The sequence below is a fragment of the Pogoniulus pusillus genome, chromosome 34, assembly GCF_015220805.1.
Source record: "Pogoniulus pusillus isolate bPogPus1 chromosome 34, bPogPus1.pri, whole genome shotgun sequence".
Lineage (NCBI taxonomy): Eukaryota > Metazoa > Chordata > Aves > Piciformes > Lybiidae > Pogoniulus > Pogoniulus pusillus.
Window position 1 is genome coordinate 8,011,525 of NC_087297.1, and position 27,239 is coordinate 8,038,763.

General features: G+C 43.1%; 1 protein-coding gene across 1 annotated transcript in view; it reads left to right on the forward strand.

The window, feature by feature from the left end:
* Window positions 1–27,239, forward strand: part of SPIDR (scaffold protein involved in DNA repair) — a 199,134-nt gene that overhangs the window by 159,734 nt on the left and 12,161 nt on the right. Inside the window, exons 11-15 of the mRNA XM_064170710.1 lie at window positions 10,850–11,008; window positions 18,968–19,055; window positions 21,991–22,134; window positions 22,229–22,288; window positions 26,803–27,001. Of these exons, the coding sequence (XP_064026780.1) occupies window positions 10,850–11,008; window positions 18,968–19,055; window positions 21,991–22,134; window positions 22,229–22,288; window positions 26,803–27,001 (650 nt within the window). The remainder of the gene's footprint in view (window positions 1–10,849; window positions 11,009–18,967; window positions 19,056–21,990; window positions 22,135–22,228; window positions 22,289–26,802; window positions 27,002–27,239) is intronic.

The window sequence follows — 27,239 nt, forward strand, 5'->3', positions numbered from 1 at the left end:
TCCAGTCCTTCCAATACTGGCTCTTCCAGTCTTGGCTGGAGGCATGTTGGCTCTTCCAGTACTGGCTGGAGGCCATGGTGGGCAAAGTGATGGACTGGAGGAGATAGTCCTCCGGCTGCACCTCTGGAGATCTGTCCCCAGCCTGCTGATTGCCACCTCCTCAGCCCTGTTTCTGCAGTGGGAGTCAGTGCGTCCTGCTCTGCCACTCCAGGGTGACGCAGATTCAGCCACTGCTGCAAAAGATTTAGAATAAATGCAAAATAAATTAAGACCTCAGGATGGAAAAGGCATTACAAAATGTAAGTTTTACATGTAAAATGTCTCCTTAAAATCTGAAACTCAGACCTTCATTCCCAGACCTGAGTTTAGATTTTTTTTGCACTCGGTGACATTGGTTGTGCAGAAACCCCAGAATCTTACAGCCTGCAAGATGAGTAAAAATAAAACAGGGAAATATTTTCCTTCTCCTCCTTCAGTTCTGCAAATCATGTATTTTTGTGATTATAAATAGCTAAATCAACAAACTTTTACTGACTGGGGATGTTTAAGCACACTTTCGTTGTTGACTTTCAGACCTATTTAAGCTTCTGAGTGCTAAAAATTAGAATTCCCTTTGGAGGAGCTTGTAGCTTTCAGTGGGCTGCCCCCAGCAAGAAGTAGTTAATGGGTAGGCTCTGGCAGCACAAGATAATCAATTCCAACCGCCTTTCTAATTAATCACCCTTAATACTGAAAGTCAGGGACATGATGAATTTGCACAATAAGCATAAATTTAGGAAAGGAGGATAACAGTTTCGTTACCTCACTTGAGGTCGATTGTTCTGATTCTTCTTGTTTCACCTCCCAGAGAACACCCTGGGCACAGCCACCCTCCCCCCAGTAGCTCATCTGGACTCCCCTGGCACCCTGCACTCCTGATTTTTGCTTTTCTGTGTTCTGTTTTGACCCATTTTGTCTGTGCTTGCCAGCAGAGGAACAGTTAAAAGGGATGAATAGAACACTCTGTTTGGGACTTCAGCTTTCCAAACTAAAATATGTAAGTGAGGGAAAGGTTTCATTCAGTTCTGGCATCGCTTTGTTAAGTCACTTTAAGCCAAGAAAGATTGTAGTTCCCCGCTGTTTGCTGATAGTAGAAAGTTTACATATCAGATTGATTTTTCTCTCGCCCCCCTCCCCACCCCTTGAAGGAAGAATCAGTCCAGATTTAAGGGACAGACTTGTACTTGCTTTGCAGAAGAGATTGTTCCGTTAACAACTCATCAAGAAAGAAGGGGGGGGGGGGGGAAGATAAACAGGATTAACTGTTTACTTAAAGTGAGCCCAAGTCTGGTTGTTTTTGCAGAGAAGAACACAATGTCCTGTTGTATCTGGTTTCCAGAGCGGTGTTTATCATAGTTCCTCCTGCGGTGGTTGGTAGAGTGCTGGGAAGGCTCTCCGCCCACTCGCGGCTCGCTCCCTTTCCCTCTCCCATTGAGGCCTCCAGCCAGGACCACGGGATGGAGCGAGCTGTCCTGTGTGATCTTTACAGCCTGACATGAGCTGACATTGACCCAGAATAAAATACCAGGGGCCGTTTCCTAGAACTCTCGGTGGACTGCTGAGAACTGCTCCCACCGCGCTTGTAAACAGGCGGCGTGCGCACACAGACACGCTGCCGCTGCCTCCTGCAGGAGCGCACCTAGGAGAGGCGGCCGCTGCAGCAAAGCCAAACAGCCAGGGACAAACAGCCACAGCAGACCCTGGGAGAAAGAGTGGGAAACTGCCCTGCTGCCAGGGAAGCAGCCCCGACGCGATTTCACTTCTGCTTTTCTTCTCTGCTCTTTATTCTGCCGGTTGTTCGGATGAACGCTGCGTTTTTGTGCTGGGATGATGTGGCAGTGAAAGGGCAGAAAGTCTTATTGAATGCAGACACAGCTTTGTAAGAAATCCCAGTGTTAGATTTCATGTACCTTTCACATGCACTGGGGAAGCACATGTGCAATGCTATCCTACCAGGAATGTGTGCTAGGATGTTCTGTGCCTGCTGAAACAGGCAGTTAGGGTGTTTTTTTTAATGCTCACTTCATGTTGGTCTGGCTTGGTTTGGTTTTGTTCTTTTTAGGATCCACATTCAGTGTCTGTGTGGTTGAGAAGTGAATCTGGTGAACCCACAGATCATACAGTCCTGAAAGATAAAGGACCCCAGAGCCACTGCTGTAGGGTTCTTGCTTCGTTTCCAGATGCTGTGAAGTTCTTGCTATAGGTTTTGCAGGAACGTTTGAGCCCTGTAGCAGAGGAGGAATGGATTGATACTGCCAGGAAACTCTCTCTCTGTCTGTATACACACAGGTATAGCCTCCTTCCCCAGCTCAAATGGGACCTAATACACACAACAGGCATTGTGGATTTGCCCTTCTGGTTACCACCATATTATTCAGCTGTTGCTTTCAGATCACCCTTTGAAGACAGGACTTTTATTCTGATTTTTACAAATAAGGAACTGAGGTGGGGAAGAAGCACAGCACAGCAAAGATGATAGGGAATGCTGCCAGAACCAGCAACCGAGTGCTGATTTTCTTGGAGAGTGCTGAGCACCTTTCAGGAGAAGATCTCCTGGCAGCACCTTGCCAACTGTTGGAATTCTTGGATGCCAAAACAATAATTACAAAGTCTTGAGATTAAAAAAAATAAACAAAGAACCCCTCAGATCCACAGATAAGGACTTTAGATGGCTGGGTGGTAATTACATGTTCTATTTGGAAGGTGATTTTTTTCTATTGGAGACCATCCATAAGAAAGACTTTCAGCTGAGCCTCTAAGTTTCTCCAATGTCCATTTTAGCTTTGATTCATAAATCATGACCTACAGGAAAACGATATTTTCTCTGCCTTGTGTGCTGAAATAGCCAAGGGATCATAATGGGTTTCCATCCTGAATTAATGGGACACTGAGGAACCTGAGGAGTGTCTGCGTCATTATTACCAACTACAATTAACAGTGTAGCGAGTGTGACACAAGCTGTGTTTGCCTTTTTCTTTTGTTACCACCCCAAATTGTTTTTTATTTATCTAACAAGCTGTATGGAATGGATCTTAGAGGAGGAACCATCAATTATGTGCAGTGCAGCATGGACCAGTGGCACTACACTGCCAGTGGTCTGTGGCAGCTGAACACTTACACAGACTTATAGGCAGTACTTAGGAAGTTACTTCCCCTTAGCTTTCTCTGTCTTCCAAACCAGCCATCACTATATTTTCTTTTGTTTATTTACATGGCATGATTGCTTTGGATTTAAGCTGTTAATGTAGAACAACTTCAGTACTCTTTTATGAATCTGAGATAAGTGAAGCTGTTGGGTGACACTGAAAATACTTCTCAAATGCAGCTCTGTGACTGGTGGAAATTATAGCTTAGGCTCCATATTGCGTTGGAATGGATGTCAGGAATGCCTTTTTTATGGTTTAAAAGGTTTTGTTTACTTTTGGGTCAAATACTGTGTGCAAACAAAACACACACATCAGCAGTTTAGTTTGAAAGTGCACTTAGAGGCAGCGTCAGATGGGGAGTTTAGAAAGTTCATTTGGTGCTGCATGGAAATCTCACAGAAGGAATGGTTTATGCTGAAAGAGTCATGTGTGAAGCTGTGGTTGTCACTGCAAGTATGAAGAGCTGTCTGGTTTTTGTGCTGCATCCCATTCCTGGGATGATGTACATAGTTTTCCCCAGCGTTCTGAGAACATTGGTAGTGCTGTGGAGCTCCATCTCTACATGCATGTTCTGCACTTCAAAGGTAGCCCTGCTGACACATTTGGCTCACACAAATCTCTTCCTACAGACAAAAGCCATTTCCCACAGAAGTGCTGCTGCTTCAGGTCATAGGCAAAAATTGGTGGGTGGAAGGATTAACCTGAATGAAGAAATGGAAAAGGCAATCAGCAGGTAGAGATTGACAAAAGATCTCGTGGAGATTGTGTTTCATTTTCCAGTTTGAATCGAAGCAAGTGACTGTTAGGGAAGTGAATTAAAAAAGCAGTAGGCATTTTATAACCTCTCCCACTCTTTTTCATTCTTCTTTTGCTTTAACATAGGCCTATAAAGGTAAGGAAAACCAAGGAAAATCTGAAATGATGGACTTGCTATGCAGACTGTAATGCAAACTCTATTGTATAAATACTCTGTTACACACATTCTAAAGAGTGCTTGCAAGGAAGAGATTCCCTTTCTGAGACCAGGAAGGTCTCTGCTATATGTTTTCTATTGAGATGTAGAGATACAACTTGCTTCTTGCCCTGTTGGGGCTCGTGTCATATGTGCAGCTTCCACCAATGCTTCTGCAAGGACAGCCTGTCTCTCGGTGGAGGACACTGGAGTGTCTGATGCTCACTGTGTGTGCAGGTCCAGCCCTCCAGAAATACCTTCTCCTTTCCTGCCTTCTGCCTCCACCCACAGCTATCACATAAAAAATATCTGGTCTCAAACTCTGCTTTTTTTCAGGCATTTTAAGCTTTCAGTTCTCAAAGTTTTGGTCATCACAATGCTTCAGACCAGAGCAACAGGCTGTGTGCTAGAAAGGTCTATAATTGCAAAGAGATGTCACCAGGATGTTTCTTGGAGCTTGACATTCTTGGTGCTTGTGTTTCCCTCTGTACCTCTGCTACCTATGCGTAGAAGGGGCTAGTCGTCGTTGTCATCATCATCATCATCATCATCATCATCATCATTTTTTATTTGTATCCTTCAATCTATAGTTATGCTCTGTAGAGCTTCACTGACTATTTGGTGACAGCAAATACCATGGATTTGGAGCAGAAAACTCTGAATCTTTGTGTCAAGAAGGCTACAGGGGATAAGTACTTTTCAAAGGGGACTGTGAAGCACTTTGTGATCTGGTGAATAGCAAATTCTTTTAATAGCAAATTCCTGCTGGTGTTAGCAGGGGATGAGGGAGATGGATGGGTGTCCCTTTGCGTTTAGACCTGTGCCCTGAGCTTTGATTTTTTCCAGAGGTAATATGGCAATGGTGAATGCAAGGAGTACATAAAGTAGGGAGAAATTAAATCCCAGTAGGGTGGTGTCCTGCAGGTTACAATTTGAATCTGAGCCGTATTAGCAGGAGTTAATTGGCTCCACCTTGAAACTTGACCAGACAAGTTGCTGAAGTGGAGTTGTGTAGGTAGTGTTGTGCCTCTGGTGATTAAGGGAGAGGGGGTTTTGTTTATATGTGTTTATGTATGTGTGCTTTCTGCCTCTGCTAGGACCGCGCCTCAGAGAGATAAGAAGTCCTTCTGACAAACAAAGCAGCAGCAGCAGCTGTCTCTTGGATGGTTAAGATAAAGATTGAGCAAATATCAGAACTAGTACAATTCAATTAGTTTTCAGGCATTTCTCTATTCCCCCCTTTCCCTCTCTTCCAAAGGAACAGTAACTAATGAGGTCCCTGCTGAGCACTACCAAGGTGGTGGCATTTGCCTGGCTGTGTTCCTCCTGCTGCTGTACTGCACAGCTTAGCTGTGCATGGAGGAGAGCTGCCATGGCCACATGGTTGTCCTTGTAGCCAAGGGTAAAACAATTATTTGTTAGTTAAGATCTGTTCATGACAAATTTCTGCTGCTCGTTTTCACAAGACTTGGTAAAGGCAATCCCTGTGTCATCAGTCAACTCTGGCCTCCATGTGCTGTCATCTCCACTGCAGGCAGATCTTCTTCATCTCTCTCACTAGCTGCTGAGGAGGCTGGACATGACCAAAGCTAAAGAAGGATTTTGTTTCCCTTACTTCTCCAGGAAGTCAGCTACCCATTATGAGGCAGGAGTATGGGGAGACATGAATTTCCATGCATGAAAAAAAAGTAATAGTAAAAGAAGGGTTTATCCATGAGGAGTGACTAAGTAGCAGAAGGGCATGGCACAGTAATCCTGTAATCCTCTCCAGAGTTCTACTGGGAAACATTTTGTCCTAAAGATCAGCACAGTCATAGAAATCATGCAGAGTAATCAGTCTCATCTTCCCCCAACCCCCATCCTAGCTCCTGGCTATTACCAAATGAACAAAATCTTCCCAAGCTTTTGCATGAAACTTACTGTGTCATTACTTTAAAAAAAAGAAGAAGAAATACAAGCTAATCTCTGCCTTACTGCTTATCATTCTTTATCTTCGCCCCCTTTGTTATTACCCATGAGTCATACTTCTTTTCCTTAGTCTGCATCTCCCACATTCTCTCCTCTGCTGGCTTTCGTGCCACCCCTTGATACTGGAGTGAATCTTCTACTCCTTTGCAGGAGAACTTTCAGCTGCCAAAGCCATATTTTAAACTCAGGTCTTATGCAGGGTTGCATCCTGTTGTCCCCAAAAGAAAGATGGCCCTAATTTCCTCCCTGCATGAGCACTGCTGATAAAAAATGGAGATGTTGCCCTTCTCTTTTTGAGCAGCTCGCTGCTATGCATACTGCCATGGCATAGGTATGCTTAGGCTGACTGATTCCATGCAAATGCCACATTTTGTAGAAAAAGAAGTGTTTGTGATGGATGTTTCTGGCATGGTGGTCTTAGGTCGTTGCCTGCACTCTTAGAGGTCTTTTCCAACTGAAACAATGCTATGATTCTATGTGCACAAAACAGAAATGCTGAATTCCTAGGGGAATTTGGATTTGCAGCTTGCCTCATGATTTAGATGTGGTTTTTCATCCTGGTAGTGAGCTTCAAAGAGAGGGAAAGTCATGGGTCAAACTGTTGCTTTAATCACAGTCAGACTTGCTGCTAAAACTTCATTTGCAAGAGCATTTGCTGCAGTGTGAGAGCACCACTCTGACACGGGAAAGGACTACACATGCACTTTTCTGGGAGTGAAGTGAAATCAAGGCAAAAAAACAATGCTGGTGAGGAAATTAAGGCCATGAATCAAGAGCCTCTGAAAGCAGCCGAGCTGCTACTGTCAATGATGCTAACCGCATGTGCGAAATCCATAAGAGCAGGACTGGTTTCAGAGAACAGGAGAGTAGTTCTCCAGATGCAGCACTGAGTCTGCTGTGGGATTCAGCTGATTTCATGATAGTCCTTAATCAGGAAAATCTGTTGTCACTCATCATTAAATACCTATAGCATTACCTATTAAATTAGCCTGAGAGAGATCAAATGATACTGAGAATACTTCAGGTTTTTGTCATGGTTTCTTCATGCTGTTCTAAAAGTGTGCTGAAGCAGGGAAGGTGTTTGTGAAGTTCTCTTTGTAGCATTAGTCTGGGACAATCTCCATCTTCTTATCTGCAGTTGGGCATCGGAGGGTTATTTGTGAGTGCGTGCAAATGCAGGTTGCAGAGGACTCATGACTACCTTTTGGATGCTGTTAGAACAAGTGTTGCATAGTGGAGGTCTGCTCATCTCCGTGGTCCTAACAGAGGCAAAGGACTCAGAGTCTGATGCAATAAGGCCTGCTACTCTGCACTTCTTCATGGTGCAAATAACAGTGAACATGTTACTAGTGTGAGCAGGAACACTGGTGATACAAGCTTCAAGTTACACAGTCCTTTTACTTCTGTGTGTCAAGCTTGGTCATAGGATGACCATTCTTCCATCATGTTCTCTGGGATGTTGTGCTGTGTACACCAGACAGCTGAAATGGGAGCTTCAGCCTCCTAATCCTGTCTGAAAAATGTATCCTTCTCTGGAAGTAGTATTCCATGCTAATGGGAGCTTAATTCTACAGAGTTAATTTCCAAGTGGCTACTCTGATGATGATTATTTGCCTACAGTATTCTTTTGGCCAAATCAACTTCCTTGCCTAGCCACTTACACTGCCACCACAAAGGGATGGAAATATACAGCCAGAGATGTGGGGAGTTGAGACTCCCATGCCTGACAGCAACCATCTCTCTGCTTGGCTTAAAAAGGCTGGGAAAATGCACTTTTAGAGGCTGATGTCTTCAGCACCAACCAAACTGATTTTATTTGGGCAATTAACATGTCCCAGAGGAATTAATATGAGCCTGGTGCCAGCTAGTCTGAGACTTACTTGCATTCAGTTATGTCTCACTAAAGATAGGAGAAGTTCCAGTGATCAGTTAAGAGACTGCTGAACCGATCAGATCTGGGGCACTAACTCTGTTGGCCTTTGCTTGCTCCAGGATATGGAGACCTAATTTTTCACAATTAACAGTCACTGAATGTTTTGTTAACATAGGCAAAACTGTTGGCTTTGTTTTTCCTGTCCCACTCTATCTGATTTTCAGAAATATCCAGAGTGTATTTGCTCTGTTACTCCAAACAAAACAATAGCATGAGAAGTCTGGGTCAAATCAGTTAAAACTCAGGACTACTTTTGACCAACTGCAAGATCCTGACATGGAAGGCAGCAGGCAACCAGAGCGTCTTTGCTTCTGGGCTGGCACATTCATAGCACAGTAGTCTTTGTTCTGTTGTTGGAGATGACCTTGTGCTATGAATCCAGAAAGTATCTCACAGATTGTTTTACACAGAAAATGCAAAGAGTGGTGGAGCTGTTGAAGAGCCAGGTTTGTGTTGCTAGGACAGTCACCTGCTTTCCAGCCTGGGCATGCCACTCATCCCAGAGATGAGGGTATGCATCCTACCAGCCAGCACTTCACAACAGCATTTGGTTTCCTCCTGTTTGTCATTGCTCGGGGCAGCAACAGTGTGTCATGACTCTAGAGGACTTCTTAACCTTGGTGGGCTGTGGAGGACTTGCACCTAAGCTTTCTCTGCCTGGCAAAGATTCTGTCTGTGTGGGACATTTGTGGCCACAGATACAGGGCAAATGTGGGAACTTTGCTTTGTGTTCAGCCCTAGCACTCAGTGCTCACTTCTCAATGCCAGCACTAGAGTCTAAAAAAGAGAACTCTCAGTTGGTGCTTGGGCAATTGCTGATGTCCAAAAGGTTGTGGGGATGGACTCTGTGCCGAATACATCGCTCTGAAGGGTGTAAGCCCAAGCCAGACAATTCTTAATGAACAAGGACACTCTGGCTGTTAGTCTTCCATGACCCTAAAGTTCCCTGTGAAGAAAACACATGGATTTCTTCCAGAGGAATGTAGGAGCTCCTTTCAATTAAGACTTGTCTTATAAAGACATAATGACTACCACTGAATACTTTGAGTATGCATACATGTTATATGACAAGCTCCCAAAGCAGCTGGCATTGGCTTGCTCTGAACAATGATCCTGTTCTGGAGAAGATAGTTTTGGCATCTGCCTTTGAAATGAACTTAGTTCTGCTGCCTAGTCCATCTCTTGAGTTTTAATTAGAAATAAAAATGCATGTGATACCCTCAGAGGTAATTTCTGTCTCCCTTTGAAAAGTTTCCATGCTTAAGTGTCTCTTTCTGGGGCAATTAAACCCATCTGGTAGGCAGCAGCCTCCTTCTCCAGCACTGCATGACTCACGCTATCACGGCTGCTCATCTCAGGTGCAGAATCTTGTGAAAGGCATTTTTGACTATCTAAATGTATGACATCCTCTGATATTGCCTTATCTGCTGTGACAGTAAGAGCTTCTCAAAATGCCAGCAAGTCGCTTGAGCAATACTTCCCAGCCCTGCAGCCCCTGCTTCCAAATATTGCTTCAAACTGTTTGTTTAGCAGGTTTTTTAATTGCCTCCTAAAATAATTCCTCTGGGCTCCTTCATACCCAGTATTGACCATACTGAGCTGCAGCTCCATGATTTATTTTTTGTTTAAGAGAAATTGGCATTTCACTCTATTATTTGTTTTGCATCCACAGGCCTCTTCAGAAAAAAATGAGTCTAGAAAATGCAGCTCTTGCTTTGCTGGTTGATGTTGGTGATTATGACTTGTGAAATAAGTTTGCTTCTAAGCAGAATGTTGTTATGCACACACACATACACGTTTGGTCCCTTCAGAATTCACCTAAAATGAAGGAAAAATCCAACTGCTTTTCTTTATAAGTACACAAACCACACAGCAACTGATTTATCTAATCTCCAGTGCAAGCACTTTATCCTTTTGGGGGTTTCTGCCATGCTTCTCTGTTCCATGCCTGTTACCTCCTGAAAATATACATGAGACAACCTGTTGGAGTGAGTGCAGAGGAGGGGCACAAAGATGATCCAAGGAACACCTCTGCTGTGAGGACAGGCTGAGGCAGCTGAGGTTAGCCTGGAGAACAGAAGGCTCCAGGGGGATCTTAGAGTTGCCTTCTAATACTTGAAGGAATCCCTTAGGAAGGCTGCAGAGGGTCTTTTCATAAGCGTGTCTAGCAATAGGAGAATGGGGAGTGGTTTTAAGCTGAGGAAGAGTAGGTTTAGACTGGATTTTAGGAAGAAGTTGTTCAGTATGAGGGTAGTGAGACTCTGGAATAGATTATGCAGAGTGGTTGTGGATGCCTCCTCCAAGAGGGTGTTCAAGGCCAGGTTGGATGAGGCTTTGAGCAGCCAAGTCTAGTTGAGAGGTGTCTCTGCCTATGGCAGGGAGGTTAAAGTGCTTCCAGCCTAAGCCAGCCTATGATTATCCAGTATGTAGAAAAAGACACCCCCCATCTATTTGTACTCAATGAAAAAAAGCATCTGTGCAACTTCAAGGTTGTAAATTCAGAACCAAAACATCAGGATGCTGAAGTGCTACCTTAGTCAGTATTTTTTTTCAGCCATGCTGCACACACATACACACTTTTCATTATTTTCTGCCCACTGGACAAAGCCATTTTTGGTGGGTTTGAGTCTTAAACTGCTACACCATTCTATGAGTTAATGATGTTGAGATTATTGATACATTATTTGGTAGGATTTCTCCAGGTATTGTAGAAGATAAGCCCTCTCCTGAAGCTTGTAATAGAGTCTTCAGAAATGTGCTAATGAGTTTGTTGTGAGGAGAAGCACTAAGGAAGGATGGAATGTTTTGCAGGTTGTGCCTTCTAGTCCAGGATGCCTATGGCATGTTCAGTGAAGTGCAGTTGCAGTCCCTGAATTCTGCAGATGACACTGAGCAGTACAGCAGGAGATGGGAAGGAAAATTCTGCTGCTTAGCTGGAATGAAGATTTTGCAAAGAACTACAAGAGGAAGGTGAGAAAAATTCCTGGGGAAATGTATAGTGTGCTGTGGCATGCAGGGGTGGTCTGCCTTTGTATTTATGTCATCAATCCTCTTTGGAACAACTGAGTGCAGCTTTGTTCAGTTCAATCTTCTCATTGCCATTTCTGGGGCATCCAATCAGGTATGAGCCAACCATCCTCCAAAATGAGCATAAATAAGCTAACAGACAAATCCATCCTTAGCAGAGAAGGGAACAGAGATGGATTTCCAATACTGTATCTCATAAAAGATGAGTGTTTCCTTCCTCCTCAGCAGATCCAAAGACTTTAAGCCAACAGCTCACCTCCTTTCATTGCAGCACCGTTCCTACAGTGGGTTTTTCTACAGTACTACTGGGTCGAAGTTCCCAGCAGAGACTTTCCTTTAGTATATAAAAGCTTCATTCAGTTGCATCAATATGATTTTGGAAGCACAGTTTGTGTTTCCTTTAAAAAAAACAGAATTGGAAGTCTTGCAAGTCTTAGAGCCATTCTTATTTTGGAACGTCCACGAGTTGCTAGAAATATCCTCCCAGATAAGTAACAAATTGAATTACAGATTTTGCTTATTCTGTGCTTTCTTTTACATACTATGAATAAAATAAAATGTCTTAAAGAGAGGGGAAAAAAACAGACAGATCAGGTATCTTATGGAGTGTCTTTCTGAAGCAATCTATGCAGTGTTCACATGGGGACCTATAGAAACGTAATTAGATTGGCTCAATTCTCAGCCTAATTTGTTCGTACAAGCATCCGATGTAGATAAGCCTTTGCTGTTAGAGCGACTGGGATATTTCTGCTGACAAGTAGTTTTTTTTTTCCCCTGTTGAAAAATGCTGGTTCATCAAAACCAGAACTGTTTCATGGAAACTTTATCTATTTTGGAGGCAATTTTGCTGGGAAGATGATGTGGTTTTTTTTTTCCCAGGTCCGGAGGGAGCGACCATTCTCTCGCTCATTCTCGTTTTGTGAACACTTTCAGAAAGTCTCTTTTCTGGGTTTTTTTTTGGTGGTTTTTTTTTTGTTGTTGTTTCATATTGGAACAAAAACAGATTTCAAAGCCTTGAAATGTTTAGCAAAATGGAATTGTTGTTTCCCAGCCAGCCCTATTCAGCGTGCCTTTTCTTTTTATGTGCTTGCAGTGTTAATTTTCAGATCCTTTGGATTTCAAGCCCACTTGCATTTTTATGGCTCTTTAATAACAAACACTTCTTCTTATTTCATTATTTTGGTGGCTTTTTATTATTTACTCTTTTTTTTTTTTTAAGTGACTTTTTTTTTTTTCTTTTTTTCTAAGCAAATTAAATAATGGCATTGGAATCCTGGATACAAATGAAGTTTTACAACTGGCTGCTGGTGTTTCCAGTGCTCTGCCTAAGCTAATAAGAGCCAGACTTTTCCTAATGTAAATTCTGTTTCAAAGCAGCACTGAGTTACTTCTGGCTGTTCTGAGGATGATTAGAAGGCACACTGCTGCAGATGCTGGTGGCTCAGCTGGAGCTGTGCTGGTGGTAACCCTGCTAGGAAACATGAAAAGAAGCAGGCTGGTGTAGCTTCAGGGACAGGGCAGTGGTTAAAACGTGATTTCATTGTACAAGATGGGTGGGTGGGGGAGAACTGTTCAGGGATTTGGTTTTTGCTTAATTGTTTTAGCCTAAGTTCTGCTTTATAACTTGTTATTACAAGTGTTGGGACACATTTTATGTCATTCTAGGTGTGATGGAAACCACACTAAAGCCATGGTTGAAATGAATATAAGGGAATACTTATTTACAGAGAGCCTAATTAGGCTGCAGAACTCATTGCCACTGGATAAGTGGGTTTCCAGAGCCAGTGGTATATCCAAGCACATGATGGGATGTGCCTGTGAGTGCCCAGCCTTGGCTTGCAGCACATGAGTGAATAAGAACTATGTGGTCTGCCCTGCAAGAAAGACTGCTGCCTGTTTTTTTTTATTCTGGAGAACACCAGTTACTCTTTGAAAGGAGATGAATTTTAAACTGTTTGTTTCCTGGACTATGACAGGATAAAAGGGAATCAAATGTAGGAAATGCAAGGGGAAACTCATGCCTTTTTTTTTTTTCTTTTTTTTTGTTGTGTGCCTTTGAAGCACATGGTCTAGAGAAAGGCAGGAATGGCAATTGAGATCCCATAGGTGCATGTTGTCCCACACTCACATGGCTGTAATCTCCCTCATGGAGGCGGAGTGCTTCCTTGTGCCCTCCATGAGACAGGGGAGATTTTCACTTAACAGACAGAATCATAGAATTATAGAATCAAACAGGTTGGAAGAGCCCTCCAAGATCATCCAGTCCAACCTAGCACCCAGCCCTAGCCAGTCAACCAGACCATGGCTCTAAGTGCCTCATCCAGGCTTTGCTTGAACACCTCCAGGGACAGCAACTCCACCACCTCCCTGGGCAGCCCATTCCAATGCCAATCACTCTCTCTGACAACAACTTCCTCCTAACATCCAGCCTAGACCTCCCCTGCCACAACTTGGGGCTATGTCCCCTTGTTCTGTTGCTTGTTGTCTGGGAGAAGAGACCAACCCCACCTGGCTACAGCCTCCCTTCAGGTAGTTGTAGACAGCAATGAGCTCTGCCCTGAGCCTTCTCTTCTGCAGGCTGCACACCCCCAGCTCCCTCAGCCTCTCCTCACAGAGCTGTGCTCCAGGCCTCTCACCAGCCTTGCTGCCCTTCTCTGGACACCTTCCTGTATCTCAACATCTCTCTTGAATTGAGTAGCCCAGAACTGGACACAGTACTCAAGGCAACCTGACCAGTGTTGAGTGCAAGGGGAGAATAACCTCTCTTGAGGTTCTTAAGCCGTTTGCATCAATGGAGCACTGATACTGTTTAACATTTTCCAGGTCATCATCCATCCTCATCACCAAGTGTTATTTAGCATAATTTTAGTAAATGCCCTTTAAAAATCGTTGTTGAAAGCTGAAGCTGCATTTCAAGAACTAAAAATCTACCAGAAAGGGTATTTTATATCCAGGTGAAAACCTGGCTGTTAACCTGACTTGATCTTTGGAATGGAGAATGGACCTGTATTGTAAGACATGCTAAAGAAACTACACCCATTTCTTCTTTTGGTAACAAAATGCTTGTTTCAAAACCAAAATAGGATAAGAACTTGCACAGCAGTGTCCTGTCTTGACTGAGATCAATCCTGTGAAAAATTAGAGTTACAATAATCTTACATTGAGAGAAACACTGGTAATGTTGAATATTTGGCTTGAATACCTATATGCTTTAACAAGTACTAGAGTCTTGTAGCAGATCATCTGAAGATCTTTCACTGATGTAGATGGTTTTCAGAACAATTCCAATGCCCCACAGATGTCTCTGCAGGAAATCCTTCTCTTTCTAGTGCAGCAGAGGAAGTGGTGTTTCTCTTTGCAGTCCAGTTTCTGGCAGTCCTGTAAGCAGATGGGCATGGCTGGGGCATGGCAGAGTTGCCATGGATTGCTGAAGTCTCTTTGTACCAGAGGCTCTTCTGTGTCTGTCTGTGAGGCTGTTGAATCGGGTAGGAACCAGTATGGCAGCAGCTGAATTAACAACATTATGTGGTTCAGTGCCTGTTTCTCAACACATTTTCTCTTCACTGCTCATTCATCCTTGGCTCTAGCCTTTCTTATAACTGTTCCTGAACTGCACACTTGTATCAGAGAAGGAAGGAAAGGAAAAGGGAAGGGAAGGGAAGGGAAGGGAAGGGAAGGGAAGGGAAGGGAAGGGAAGGGAAGGGAAGGGAAGGGAAGGGAAGGGAAGGGAAGGGAAGGGAAGGGAAGGGAAGAGAAGGGAAGGGAAGGGAAGGGAAGGGAAGGGAAAAGGGAAGGGAGGGGAAGGGAAAAGGAAAGGAAAGGGAAAAGGGAAGGGAAGGGAAGGGAAGGGAAGGGAAGGGAAGGGAAGGGAAGGGAAGGGAAGGGAAGGGAAGGGAAGGGAAGGGAAGGGAAGGGAAGGGAAGGGAAGGGAAGGGAAGGGAAGGGAAGGGAAGGGAAGGGAAGGGAAGGGAAGGGAAGGGAAAGGAAAGGGAAAAGAAAGGAAAGGAAAGGAAAGGGAAGGGAAAAGAAAGGAAAGAAAAGGGAAGGGAAAAGAAAGGAAAGAAAAGGGAAGGGAAAAGAAAGGAAAGAAAAGGGAAGGGAAAAGAAAGGAAAGAAAAGAGAAAAGAAAGAGAAAAGAAAATGAAAAAGAGAAGAGAAGAGAAGAGAAGAGAAGAGAAGAGAAGAGAAGAGAAGAGAAGAGAAGAGAAGAGAAGAGAGAAGAGAAGAGAAGAGAAGAGAAGAGAAGAGAAGAGAAGAGAAGAGAAGAGAAGAGAAGAGAAGAGAAGAGAAGAGAAGAGAAGAGAAGAGAAGAGAAGAGAAGAGAAGAGAAGAGAAGAGAAGAGAAGAGAAGAGATGTGGTGCTTTAAAGAGAGAAGACTAAAAGATGTTTGTTGATCTGCTACTGGTGGAGCTGGCTCCACAGAGCTGCCTGTTCTCTCTCTTGTCCTCCCACTGCCTCGTGTGTCAGCCCTATAAATTCAACCCCTTGAGAAAGAAGAAGTGAGATTTTGATGGTGTGTTGCTAGAGGCAGGAATTTTGGTTAAGAATCTGCATGCAGTACAACTGCCATGTAACCTCTCTATTTGAATAGATCCCAGGTGTGTTTCAGGTATGTCCAGTATAACCAGTAACTAAATGGCTACAATTACATGCAGAGGCTGAGCACTCACTCAAATGCCTCAAGGAGCACATAACCTGTAAACTGTCATAGTCTGCTGCTTCCTACCAGACATTCATTTCAATCAGCTGAGAGAAACTTTATAGTTTCTTTATGTCTTTATTGACAACAATACTAATTGTGTGGGTTTAGCCCTGATTTGAGTTCCACACAGAATAGTCATTTGGAAAGTTTGTATCTTTTCACCTCCTTTGCCAAGCGCTGAGTTGTTTTACTGCCAAATAGAGCAAATCTCCCTGCTTCTTCTCTTAGGCTTATGAAGAGTTTCTGTTCAGCAGAACAGAAAGATGACAGCAATTTTAAACTGGAAGGAGGAGGCAGAACTGTTTTAATGCAGTACAGGATCAGTACAAATGTTGTCCCAGAATTAGAATTATCAACGAGTTTCCAAAGAAGGTGCAGCTCTTGCATGGATGGTGCTAAAGTCACACTTATGTTGGGCAGGGCAAAACACTTCGAAGGCTACTGCTAAGTTTTAGCATTTGAGTCAGCCTTTACTTTGTGGCTGGTTGTACTATCTGTTGTAGACTCTGCATGTTGAGTTCAACAACCAGTGTTATGTTTGGCTGAGAATTGTCTGCGTTTTCAAATGAAGTTGGCTTCTGTTGTTTGTCACTTTAAACCTTCCAATGTTAGGCGTTGAAATGTGGAATCCCCTTGTACTTGTCTGTAGTGTTGGTCACTTGTGCCTGAGGGGTTTCTTTCTTCTCTTTTTTCTCTCTGCCTTTCCCTCTACTCTTGACTGTACGCTTTCTCTTCCTTTTGTTTTGCACTCAGGCAAGAGGACCACCACTAACTGCTACACAGGCTTTTCAACTGCTAGATACTGTCAGGAAATGTAATAGTAAGAACTCTCTTGCAGAGCAGGGAAGTTCTCAACTTCCTTCCTTTGGTTTTCCCTCCTCCAAAAAGACTGCCATCTAAAAAAGCCACCCACGGCTCTGAGGTTTTCAGGTCCTGAAACACTTTGGTAACTGTTGGGGCTGACAGTTGAGCTCCATGTAAAGGATCATTTCAGTAATCACATGGAAGTTTTGAGCAGTTGCATTTTTTGTTAGTGACTGCTCACATATCAGAAATTAACTTTCCTTCCTGAGTTTTCTTCTCTTAACAAGCACAGACTGGTGCTTGGCTCTTGGGTGTTCTGTCACAAACCTGTTCAGTAATCAGTGTGGGAGAACAACCAAGGCATATCCATATTGAGTCAAAAGTATTTCTGTGTAGTATTTTCAGTCTTTGGATGTAGCATTGGCAAATACTGTCACTGTTAAGTGTTCCTGGTTCAAGCACTAGGTGACCTTCTCCAAAAGGACACAAGCAGTAGAAGGGAACATGCCATATGTGTTAGATACCCTGATAAGGAGTAGCAATCTGGAGGAGAGCTAAAGAAGAAGGGACACCTTCATGTCCCTTGTGGAAACTTAGAAGTACAGAGGAGAGATCAGTGTAAGGTCTGTGTGGAGATGTGGTTATATCTGCACTGCAGCTGCGTGACTGAGTTGCTCTGGGTTGGTAAGTGTGTGACCTCTGTGCACACAGAAGGGCAGAGTTTGTGGTGCAGTCGTACCCATGCTCTGCCCTCGTGCTGCATGCTGTGTGAGGAAGGCCATGCCTGTAGCTGCCTCTCTTTTTCCAGCTCTCCTTTTTTCAGGCTCAAGTTAGCAAGACCAGTTTGTTTCTCTGGGCATTGGCCCAGATACAGGACAGAAAATCTCACCCCGATGAAGGATTCAAGAAGTGGCCAATTCACTGTGAAGTCTCTTTCATGCCTACAAAGTGTTGCTTTCTATGTTGTAATGTTCTGTTAAAACACAGAAAACCCCAACCCACAGCCTCTGAGCTCAGCCTTCTCCTTTGACAGCCTTTGCAACGATGCCATAAGTCAGGAAGATTTTTCTTGAACAGAACAGCATATTTTGTGTTCATTAGTGTGGAGAACACAATTACAGGCAGCAGCAGCAGCATCTTCTCAAACTGCCAGCTTGCTGTTTGAGCTGTGAACCAGACCCTTTATTCCACAAGCCCCCCTCTGAGGTTTACATCCATATATCTTACAGTGCTGGTCCAAAGGCATGGCTGTTAGCACCGACTCATAGGTGATACCTGGTGCCTTATGGAGAAACACAGGAAGAAACTCACTGCCCATAGCCACCCAAAGCTTCAGCACTTAAGAATCTGGAGAAGGATTAGGGAAATACAGAAATAAATAAGCTTAAGCAGAAGTCAGCTAAAAGCAGAACTTTAAAAGTTTCCGTGACCTCTCAAAGAGAAGCAACATACTGCAAAGTGCTTCAGCCCTGTACCAGAGAATGCCATTTCCTTCTAAACATTACTAAGATTACTTTGAGCAAGATGTGGACTTCATTTTTCAGAGCTGTTTCAGAAACAGTGGCTTTCTGAATTGGAGGAACAGAAAACTTGTTCTTGGAGACAGCGTGGAGTTAAAATCCAGGGCTCTGTGCTTCAACCACACAGAGCAGAGAAGGAGGACAAGATAACTGGGAGCTTTAACTCAGAAATGCATGCCTCTTCAAGTTGGTTATCTGCAGCTATTTCCCCCCCCTTAACTGTTTTCTTGGCCTCTTGCTGCCTGTCCAGCCAGGATGCCAAGGCAGCCACTGAACTGCTCCAACTGACAGTGTCGTTTGCCGAAGCTCAAGAGTCTGCAGTCTTTTACCTTAATGTGCTGGGCTGCTAGTTTTATGTTTGTTTCTGATTTAAAAGTGAGAAACTCACAAAATGAATACATAAAACTCATCACTAAATGAGCAGCCGTGTGGGAAGGAGACTGCTCTCTATGCATGCACTTAAGAGAACTGAATTGTCCTTCTCTCTGACAGTTATTGCCATCCCTGAAAGCAGCTAGAGTCAGCTGCTAGAGAAGAGCAAGAAATGACAATTTTAGAAGCAAAACTTAATATTTTTCATAACCTGTGTCCTTCTCCAGCTAGGCTTTACCCCAGTTCCCCTGGATTTTATCATGTAGCAGGCTGGATTAAACACAACTTGCTTGCCACCGAGTGCATCCCTTCTCTCCCTCTCCACCCTGCAGAGGGAGATTTAATTAGACCAAATCAAAACCAGCTTCTAGAAAACAAGTATGATTTAAAATAGTTTTCATAATCACACAATGGTTTAAATTATATTTCTAAATGAATCTTTTTTGATGTAAAGTGTAACACCGGAGAAGATTTTAAACCTGACTTTGTTGGTCTCTTTGAAGGGCATTAGGACTTTTTAGTCTGATAGACAGTCTGTGGCCTCCAGTAGTGCCTGTAAGAGTTCCTGGACAAAGTCAAGACTCTGAAATGGTAAGTCTTGTTATTATGGAAATGGTTGTTTTTTTCACCCACAACTGCTGTTTTTGTTGGTAGTGTAATCATGTTTACTTTGGGCATTGATTGTCTGCCCCTCTTTAGCTACTGAGTTCTGGTTTACTGTTTCTGGCAACCTCCTGGCTTAACCTGAAGCCCTCTGGATGGGCAGCATCTTTCCAAAATGATGTAATTAACCTCTTGTTAATCCTCTAGAGCTAGGAATGGTAGGATGTCCAGAGAAATTATTCCTCTCTTCTTGCTGGAGGAAAGAAATATTAGATAGCCCAGAGCCAGATGAGAAATCCAGACAAAAGGATATTAACTTTTACTTTTTTTTTTTTTCCTTTGGAAGCACTTTTCAGCCTTAGATTTGAAAACACTTTTCTGAAGTTTAACTTCTGTGAAATCAGCCTGACTGCTGGAATCAATTCTCTTACTAGTTAGGGTGACTTTGACTGGTACTTGTCTCATGTGAAAACACCCAAAGGATGAACACAAAAATCACCTGAGAAGTAAGGAATGTTCCTGTGATTTTAGGGGAGGGGGGAAGGTATGAAAATGAATTTAAATTATGTTACTCTGTAGTTGCAAGCCTTAAATTGCATCCTTAGTTTTTCTTCAGCTTTTGTATTTGAAAAGGAGTTCTGTCATTTTGCAATATGAAATCATCTGAAAAGCTTCTGGTAGCCAAGTGCCTGTGCTGTGCTGCTCTTCTTGTGTAGGGCTCTACTTTGGGGAAGAAGTTTGTGGTATCAAAAAATTGTGTAAGAGCCCAGAGGAGTCAATCAGGATGTAAGTTCTAGAAAAGGAAGAAAAAAAGTGAAAATAAGCAGGTTTCCAACCCAGGGAACAGTAGATGCAACAAAGCTGGTGAGAGGCCTGGAACACAAAGCCTGTGAGGAGAGGCTGAGGGAGCTGGGGGTGTGCAGCCTGCAGAAGAGGAGGCTCAGGGCAGAGCTCATTGCTGTCTACAACTACCTGAAGGGAGGCTGTAGCCAGGTGGGGTTGGTCTCTTCTGCCAGGCAACCAGCAACAGAAGAAGGGGACACAGTCTCAAGTTGTGGCAGGGGAGGTCTAGGCTGGATGTTGAGGAAGTTGTTGCCAGAGTGACTGGCATTGGAATGGGCTGCCCAGGGAGGTGGTGGAGTTGCCATCCCTGGAGGTGTTCAAGCAAAGCCTGGATGAGGCACTTAGTGCCATGGTCTAGTTGATTGGCTAAGGCTGGGTGGAGGTCTCTTCCAACTTGGTTGATTCTATGATTTCTGGGCTTTGATAGTCTTTTATCCCCAGTGATCTCCTTGGGTCTCTTCCAACCCCTAGTATCCTGTGAGTATAGTGTTCTTTGCATTGTGCAGGGCTTTGTGTTGAAGAATTAGAAGTTCAGACCTTGGTTATATATAGAAAACCAAGACTGCAGCTGATTGAAACAGCTGTTTTCTCCTTGACTCTGCCTCTCATCTAGACATTTCAGAAGTCTCAGAGGAATAGATTGCTTTGTGGATTAAAACCCTGTGGGCTACAGCAAGGAGATATCCATGGATGGAGCAAAGCTATTAAATGTTATTCAGGGTTGTTATGACTCTCATTTGCTCCTTATTTTCTCTGCTTTAGTAGCAATCTAAAACTGGTGGAAACTTGCCATAATCATGACATTGATGCTTCTGTCCTGGGTCTGACATTCTAATTCATTCCACAGAGGATCACAACTTGCTTTCTACTGCTGAAGGTTCTTGGCTGAGTGGAGTTTTATCAGTTGAATGGTAGAATCACAGAATCGACCAAGTTGGAAGAGACCTCCAAGATCATCCAGTCCAACCTAGCACCCACCCTATCCAGTCAACTAGACCATGGCACTAAGTGCCTCATCCAGTCTTTTCTTGCACACCTCCAGGGACAGCGACTCCACCATTGAGATACATTTTTCATAGTACAAGCAGTATAGCTTTATGCACAGTTTTATGGGAGCAAGTTTTCTCCACAGGTACATAAATAATGTTGCCAGCACGCTGATAAAGCTCTTGGGAAGAGATCTGTGGAACTCATTTCTTTGCAGCCACCTACACATCACATTCAAATACCATCTTCAGTGCTGTCAGAGGCAAACAGAATTTGAGTATCAACTTATTTTGCTTATTATTTCCCTATGCAGATTGTCTTTTTCCATGGGTAGGAAGCAGTCTTTAACAGATTCCTATTTCTCTTGCTAAATGATGCACTTGATTAACAGCAAACATTGCCAGAAGAATATTTTACCATAGCCACAATAAAAATTATTTTCTAGCATTGTCTGTGTGCTTTCAGAGAAGCCTTTTAGCTTGGGACCTCTCTAAGTGGTGATTGATAAAGCTGTTACATCACAGTGCCTGTTAAAGGGGAAAGAACAATCTGGCATAACACAAAGAGAGCAGCGCTCGTAGCTGTTGTGGTCCTGTTCTTCATTATCTCCTTGTGCTGTCCTGCATTTAATTTGGCAGCTTTAAAAATTCAGCAGCTGTTTACTATCACAAAAACCCACCCACATGCAAAAGTCCCCAAATCTCAGAGAATTTAAGGCTTAAAAAATAAATAAATAATCAGGGCACTCTTACCATGTCATTTAAGAAAAGATACAAAGCCAACAAGCAACACCTTGAAAGTCACCATGCTTTGCCAGGTGTGCCAGATCCTGTTTCTGTGATGAGAGGATCAATATCAGATGATGGAAAGAGTGATCCACACAAGCTGATTTCACTTATAACTTGGGAATGTTGGTTTATTAACTCAGCTTCTGCTTCAGAGTTGTTGTTATTAACCATATAATTTTGTTTCTCTGTTCCCCCTTAAGATGTAAATCATGTGGTTGGTTTTGGTTTTGATTATAAACCCCAAGTGGCCAAATGAAAGTGCCTGCTTTTTAAGGTCACATTTCTTTTCCTTACTTTTTTAATAGATGACAACTGATCTTCCTCCTCCCAGCTTCTGTTACATCCTCACTGCTCAGTCTGGTGAAATCCATGTGGAAGTGGATGAGGAAGAAGAGATGTCTAATTTGTACCAGCCGCCAGCTGTCCGTGGTCTGAAAGACATTCTTCAGGTAATCTGCTTTACAAGTCAGATGACAAATACTTTGTGCCACTGGATTTCTGGAACCATCTTTGTCTCATTCCCTGTTTCTGTACTGTTTTCAGATCCATGCTTGTAACGAACGTTGTAGCTTCTGGGCACGGGTGCTGTACCTCAAGCCACAGGTAATATTTGCACTTAGGATGAAATCAGCATAATGCTGATGTGAAGAACCCAGCACTGATCTTGTTCAGGGGGAAACCCAAAACCCTTCTGGATTGTCTTTAAGAGTTCACAGGATCACAGGATTTAGACAACCTGATCCAGTCTGAGGTGTCCCTGCCCATGGCAGGGGGATTGGAGCTAGGTGATCCTTGTGGTCCCTTCCAACCCTGACTGATTCTGTGATTCCACGATGTCGGGGGTTGGAAGGAACCTTTGGAGATCATCTAGTCCAATCCCTCTGCCAGAGCAGGACCATAAAATCTAGCTCAGGTTGCACAGGAACACATCCAGATGAGTCTTGAAAGTCTGCAGAGAAGGAGACTCCACAACCTCTATGGGGAGTCTGTGCCAGTGCTCCAGGACTCTTACAGTAAAGTTCTTCTTCATGTTGAGTTGGAACTTCCTGTGCTGTAGTTTATATCCATTGCCCCTTGTCATCACAGGGTGCAACTGAGAAGAGTTTGTCCCCTCCTTCTTGACTCACAGCCCTCAGATATTTATAAACATTGTTTAGATCTCCTCTAAGTCTTCTCTTCCCAGGCCAAAAAGCCAGGTGAAGAGAAGTTATACGAGCAGAGTTGTCACCGAGTCTAAAATGCCTGTGAATGGGTAAAATGAGCTGTGCCTCTAGTTTCAATACCATCTGGACTAGAAGTGAATTTCTCTGAAGAGATTTCTGTCAGACCAGAGATAATACTGCACCCTGCTAAGGGAGTTAGCTGGAACTCAGTTTATAGCTAAGTGGTGTCTTTAAGTAACAAAAAGTTCACAGTCAGCAGAGTGTCTGGGGATAGAATTTAAAAGATGATGGTTATATAAAATCAGAGTTTTGGTCTTTGCATGCAAGTGTGTGGACTTCTTGTTGACTTCAGTAGAAACCCCTCAGGCAAATTTGGCTTTTATTGGTCCAGCTAGTGGAAAGGAGGAACTCTTAGGTAAATACATCTGCTATCCATGCTGTGTTGGAAAGCTCATAATTATGTTTTGTTTATTTGTTCCTGAATTACACTGTGATTTTCTTTCAAAATGTTGCTGATTCCCTCAGTAGTTCAAGGAAGTTTTTTGTTGCTGATTTATTACATTTTCTTTCGTCCTGGTAACTGGATCCTCAGTTACCAACTGGATCCAGTGCTGAATTCTGGTGGAGGAAAAATTGCAATTGTCCATCAGCTTCGCAAGAAACAAAGTGGGAATCAAAGCACATGAGCCAAAGACAAATTCCAGAAGAGCCAACAGGATAGCTGGAGATGCTTCCCACTAGTGTGAGGCATAGATTTAATTTAGGTCTTGCCCTTTTGCTTCAAAAGCCAATTAATTATTATTTGATTTTTAGGCAGGAAGCATTTTTAACTCCCAAGATGAGGACTACCTGTGGTGCTTTCTCCACACCAAGGGAGAATTTAACAGAGCATTTGTAGATGTGAAGTTAGGGCTAGCTCAATGGGATCTTTAGGGTGCTAACAGAAAGATGCACGCATACATGCATAAACTTCTGATTCCAAGAAACCTGTTCTGCTAAAAAATAAACTTCTAGACTAGTGGGATCCTAGCCAAACCTTTTTATCTACATCTGAGATGCTGTGGGTCAGCAGTATTCTTGCATGGAAAACATTATCACTAAAGCAGAGAAAAGATGAGCATGCAGGAACAGAGGTGAGTTTGAAAAATGGAAACTTGTCTAGCAGGAAAAAAAGAGTCTATGGTGTCCTTTGGCTGCTAGGAGGTTCATTAGCTGGATTTTTTTAGTGGCTAATCACTTACTGAAGTGTAAGCACTAAATTTTTATAAGCCAACAACATGAGGGCTCATAAATTTTTGGAAGGAATGCTGGCAAAGCAACAGAAGGTGTCCTTCTGCATAACTTCTGGCTAGCTGCTGAATAACTGCCCTAGGAATGTAAAGGGATTTACCTGCTGTTAGTGTATTCCTTGCCCAGCCCTCCCAGGAGAAGGTCATGAACAGCAGCTTGTTTACTGCAGCTGCCTTTGCCAAGAGGACATACCCTGCCCAGGGAACATCATCGAGTGGCATTAAGTGAGGAAAGGACTGTGATTTGGGTTGTGTTGCAGGTTTGTTTTTATTAGACCATCTGCTAGGTGAGCTAACTCAAATGTGGTTTGTAAAAGAGTATTTCTTCTGTGTAGCTACAGTGTCCTGAGATACTTCATTTGTGTGAGAGAGGAATGGAAGCATGCTTTTATTTTTGCTCCGAATCTGTCCTGTGGTACAGAAGGAATATGAGGAAATCTATTCCATCTGTGGTTAAGGAGCTGTCCTGCCTTATAACTCAATCCTGCTGCTATTTGTCTGTTGTGTCCTCTCTGTTCAGAACAAATTGTCACACATAGCAAGATGATGATTTTATACTAACTTGTGATTTTTTGCTGTTATTATTACTTACTTTTTGGGTGCTTCTTCTCAAAGCCAGCTTTTAATGTGTTAGTAATTCTCAGGGGACAGCTGCAAAAATTCTTTCTTTGAAGCTGTCCTAATGCTTCCCTGCCCAGAAGAGGTACTCAAATGTAGGTACTTACTAGGCAAAGAAACAGCATCGCTGCCATAGGCAGCATATATTGCATTAAGACATGGTTGTAATAACTGAGTTATTAATTACCCCAGTCGTTATTTACAGTGAATGCATTTGGTTTGAGAGCTGCTAGCATGAAAAAAGGCCCCAAAAAAGGGGTAATTTTAGTGTGGTTAACAGTTTCAGGGTTTGAATTCAATCAAAGACCAAAAAAATTGAGTTCTTGTTGCATTACCTCATGCTAGAGACAGGGAGCTTTTGAGAATAAAATACTTCTGTGCTCTGTGTTTCTCCAGTCTTTGTAGGATTTAATTTTCATGTAAAAGCTTTAAGTATGAACTTTTAATTGGCAGGCTAATTAAAAATAATAGCCAAAACTTTTTGAATTAAGCAAGTAATTTAATCTTAGTTAAATATTTAAGTTATTAATAGCTTAATTCTTCCTATGAAGATACTGCAGTCTTAAAGTTTACAAGTTGCTTGGACTGCTAAATGTGAAATTTGCTTTGTTGTGAAACCCATTTTTGTTTTGAAGCACGGGGAAGTTTCACGTAGATATGATAGAATGAGTCAGGGTTGGAAGGGACCACAAGCATCATCTAGTTCCAGCCCCTCTGACATGGGCAGAGACACCCTACCCTAGAGCAGGCTGCCCACAGCCTCATCCAGCCTGGCCTTAAATACATCCAGGGATAGAGCCTCAACCACCTCCCTGGGAAACCCATTCCAGGCTTTCACCACTCTCATGCTGAACAACTTCCTCCTCATGTCCTTTCTGAATCTCTCCACCTCCAGCTTTTCTCCATTCCCCCCAGTCCTGTCACTACCTGATACCCTAAAAAGTCCCTCCTCAGCTTTCTTGTAGCCCCCTTCAGATACTGGAAGGCCACAAGAAGGTCACCTGGGAGCCTCCTCTTCTGCAGACTGCACAGCCCCAACTCTTTCAGTCTGTGCTCACAGCAGAGCTGCTGCAGCCCTCTGAGCATCCCCGTGCACCTTCTCTGGACTGTGTTTAAAAGAGAAGAAGAAGAAGGCAAGCATCAATCTTCAAATTGCAACCCATCTGAATTTGTCAGAGTCCCTGGAAGAACCACTGGTGTATATGTAATGTCTGCCAAGTCTGTCTTGGTCCCCATCCCAGCATGAAAAATACAAACCCTACTACTCATTTGGTCATAATTATTTCCAAGTATGAAGATTGAGATTAAATGTAGGTATTTTGGGTGCAACATCAGTAGTTGTGATATACCTTAATATAGTCACACCATAGTACTTGTATAGCTGTCTTAGGCAGAACACTTACATTGTCATTGCAGATTCCTGCATCCCTTACTTTTGATTTATCTATTTTCCTGATTCTGTGCATCATTCAGACAGCTAGAGATGGATGTTCAACACCAAGAAAAACCTCCAGCTTTGTAACTTGCAGCAGCTATTAGGCAAGGACTGGGCAGGAGCTATTAGCCAAGGACTGGTGCTCTTGGGGATCAGATAACAGAGCATGGAAAATTTGCTCACACAGGAATTATGTCATTAGTAGCATTAGCCTTGCTGGGTTTTATAAAGTAAAGAAAGAAAATTAAGTCTTTGTTCTAATTAACTTCATTTGTAAAAGAAAATGTACTTTTAAATCACTAATACAGTCTTAAGTGAGTTACGATAAAGGGTGATAGTTGGTAGAGGTAAAGCCAAGATTCCAGTAGGTCAACCCCAGAAAGATAATTCAAGGTAGAGATGTTTCTGTCTGCAGTGAGGAATCATGAAAAATTCCAGTCAAGCTGTAATTTATTCTCCAGTATGAGCCCTAAATGTAATCATTTCTGCCAGTTTTATCAGTGATTTAAATATGAGGCTGTCATTTGAGTCTTCCCTTCTGCTAAAAATTAACAACTGCCTTCCAATTTTCTATTTGGTTTGGCTTGTTTGTCTGTTTGTTTGCAATCACAGGCAAAACTCAACGTTCCTGTACATCAGAGAGAGATTTGCTTGTTTGTGACTGACTGCTCACTGCAAGGTATGGCCCACGTCACTCCAAAAGTTGTGGCTGTGTCGGTGGCTGCATCCTGTGTCCTCAGCACAGAAATCACAGAAGCCCTCAGCACTGCCTCACGACTCATCTTCTTCAAGGATGCACTGTGGGGCAATGGTGAGCTCTGAGTGGTGGTTCTGAAGCAGCTGGGATCAAACTGAAACAGCATCCTAATCTCTGACACTGCAGTACATGACCTGTAGAGACTTCCACTGTCAGATGAAGATGAGACATTGCAAGCCTGGGAGGAAATTTGAGGGGAGTTGTAATTAGAGTTTCCCCTTAAGGTTTCTTTATGACAGTTTTTGTCTTGATCTTCAACATAAAGGAGAATTTAGTGATCTTGCTGTGTGTC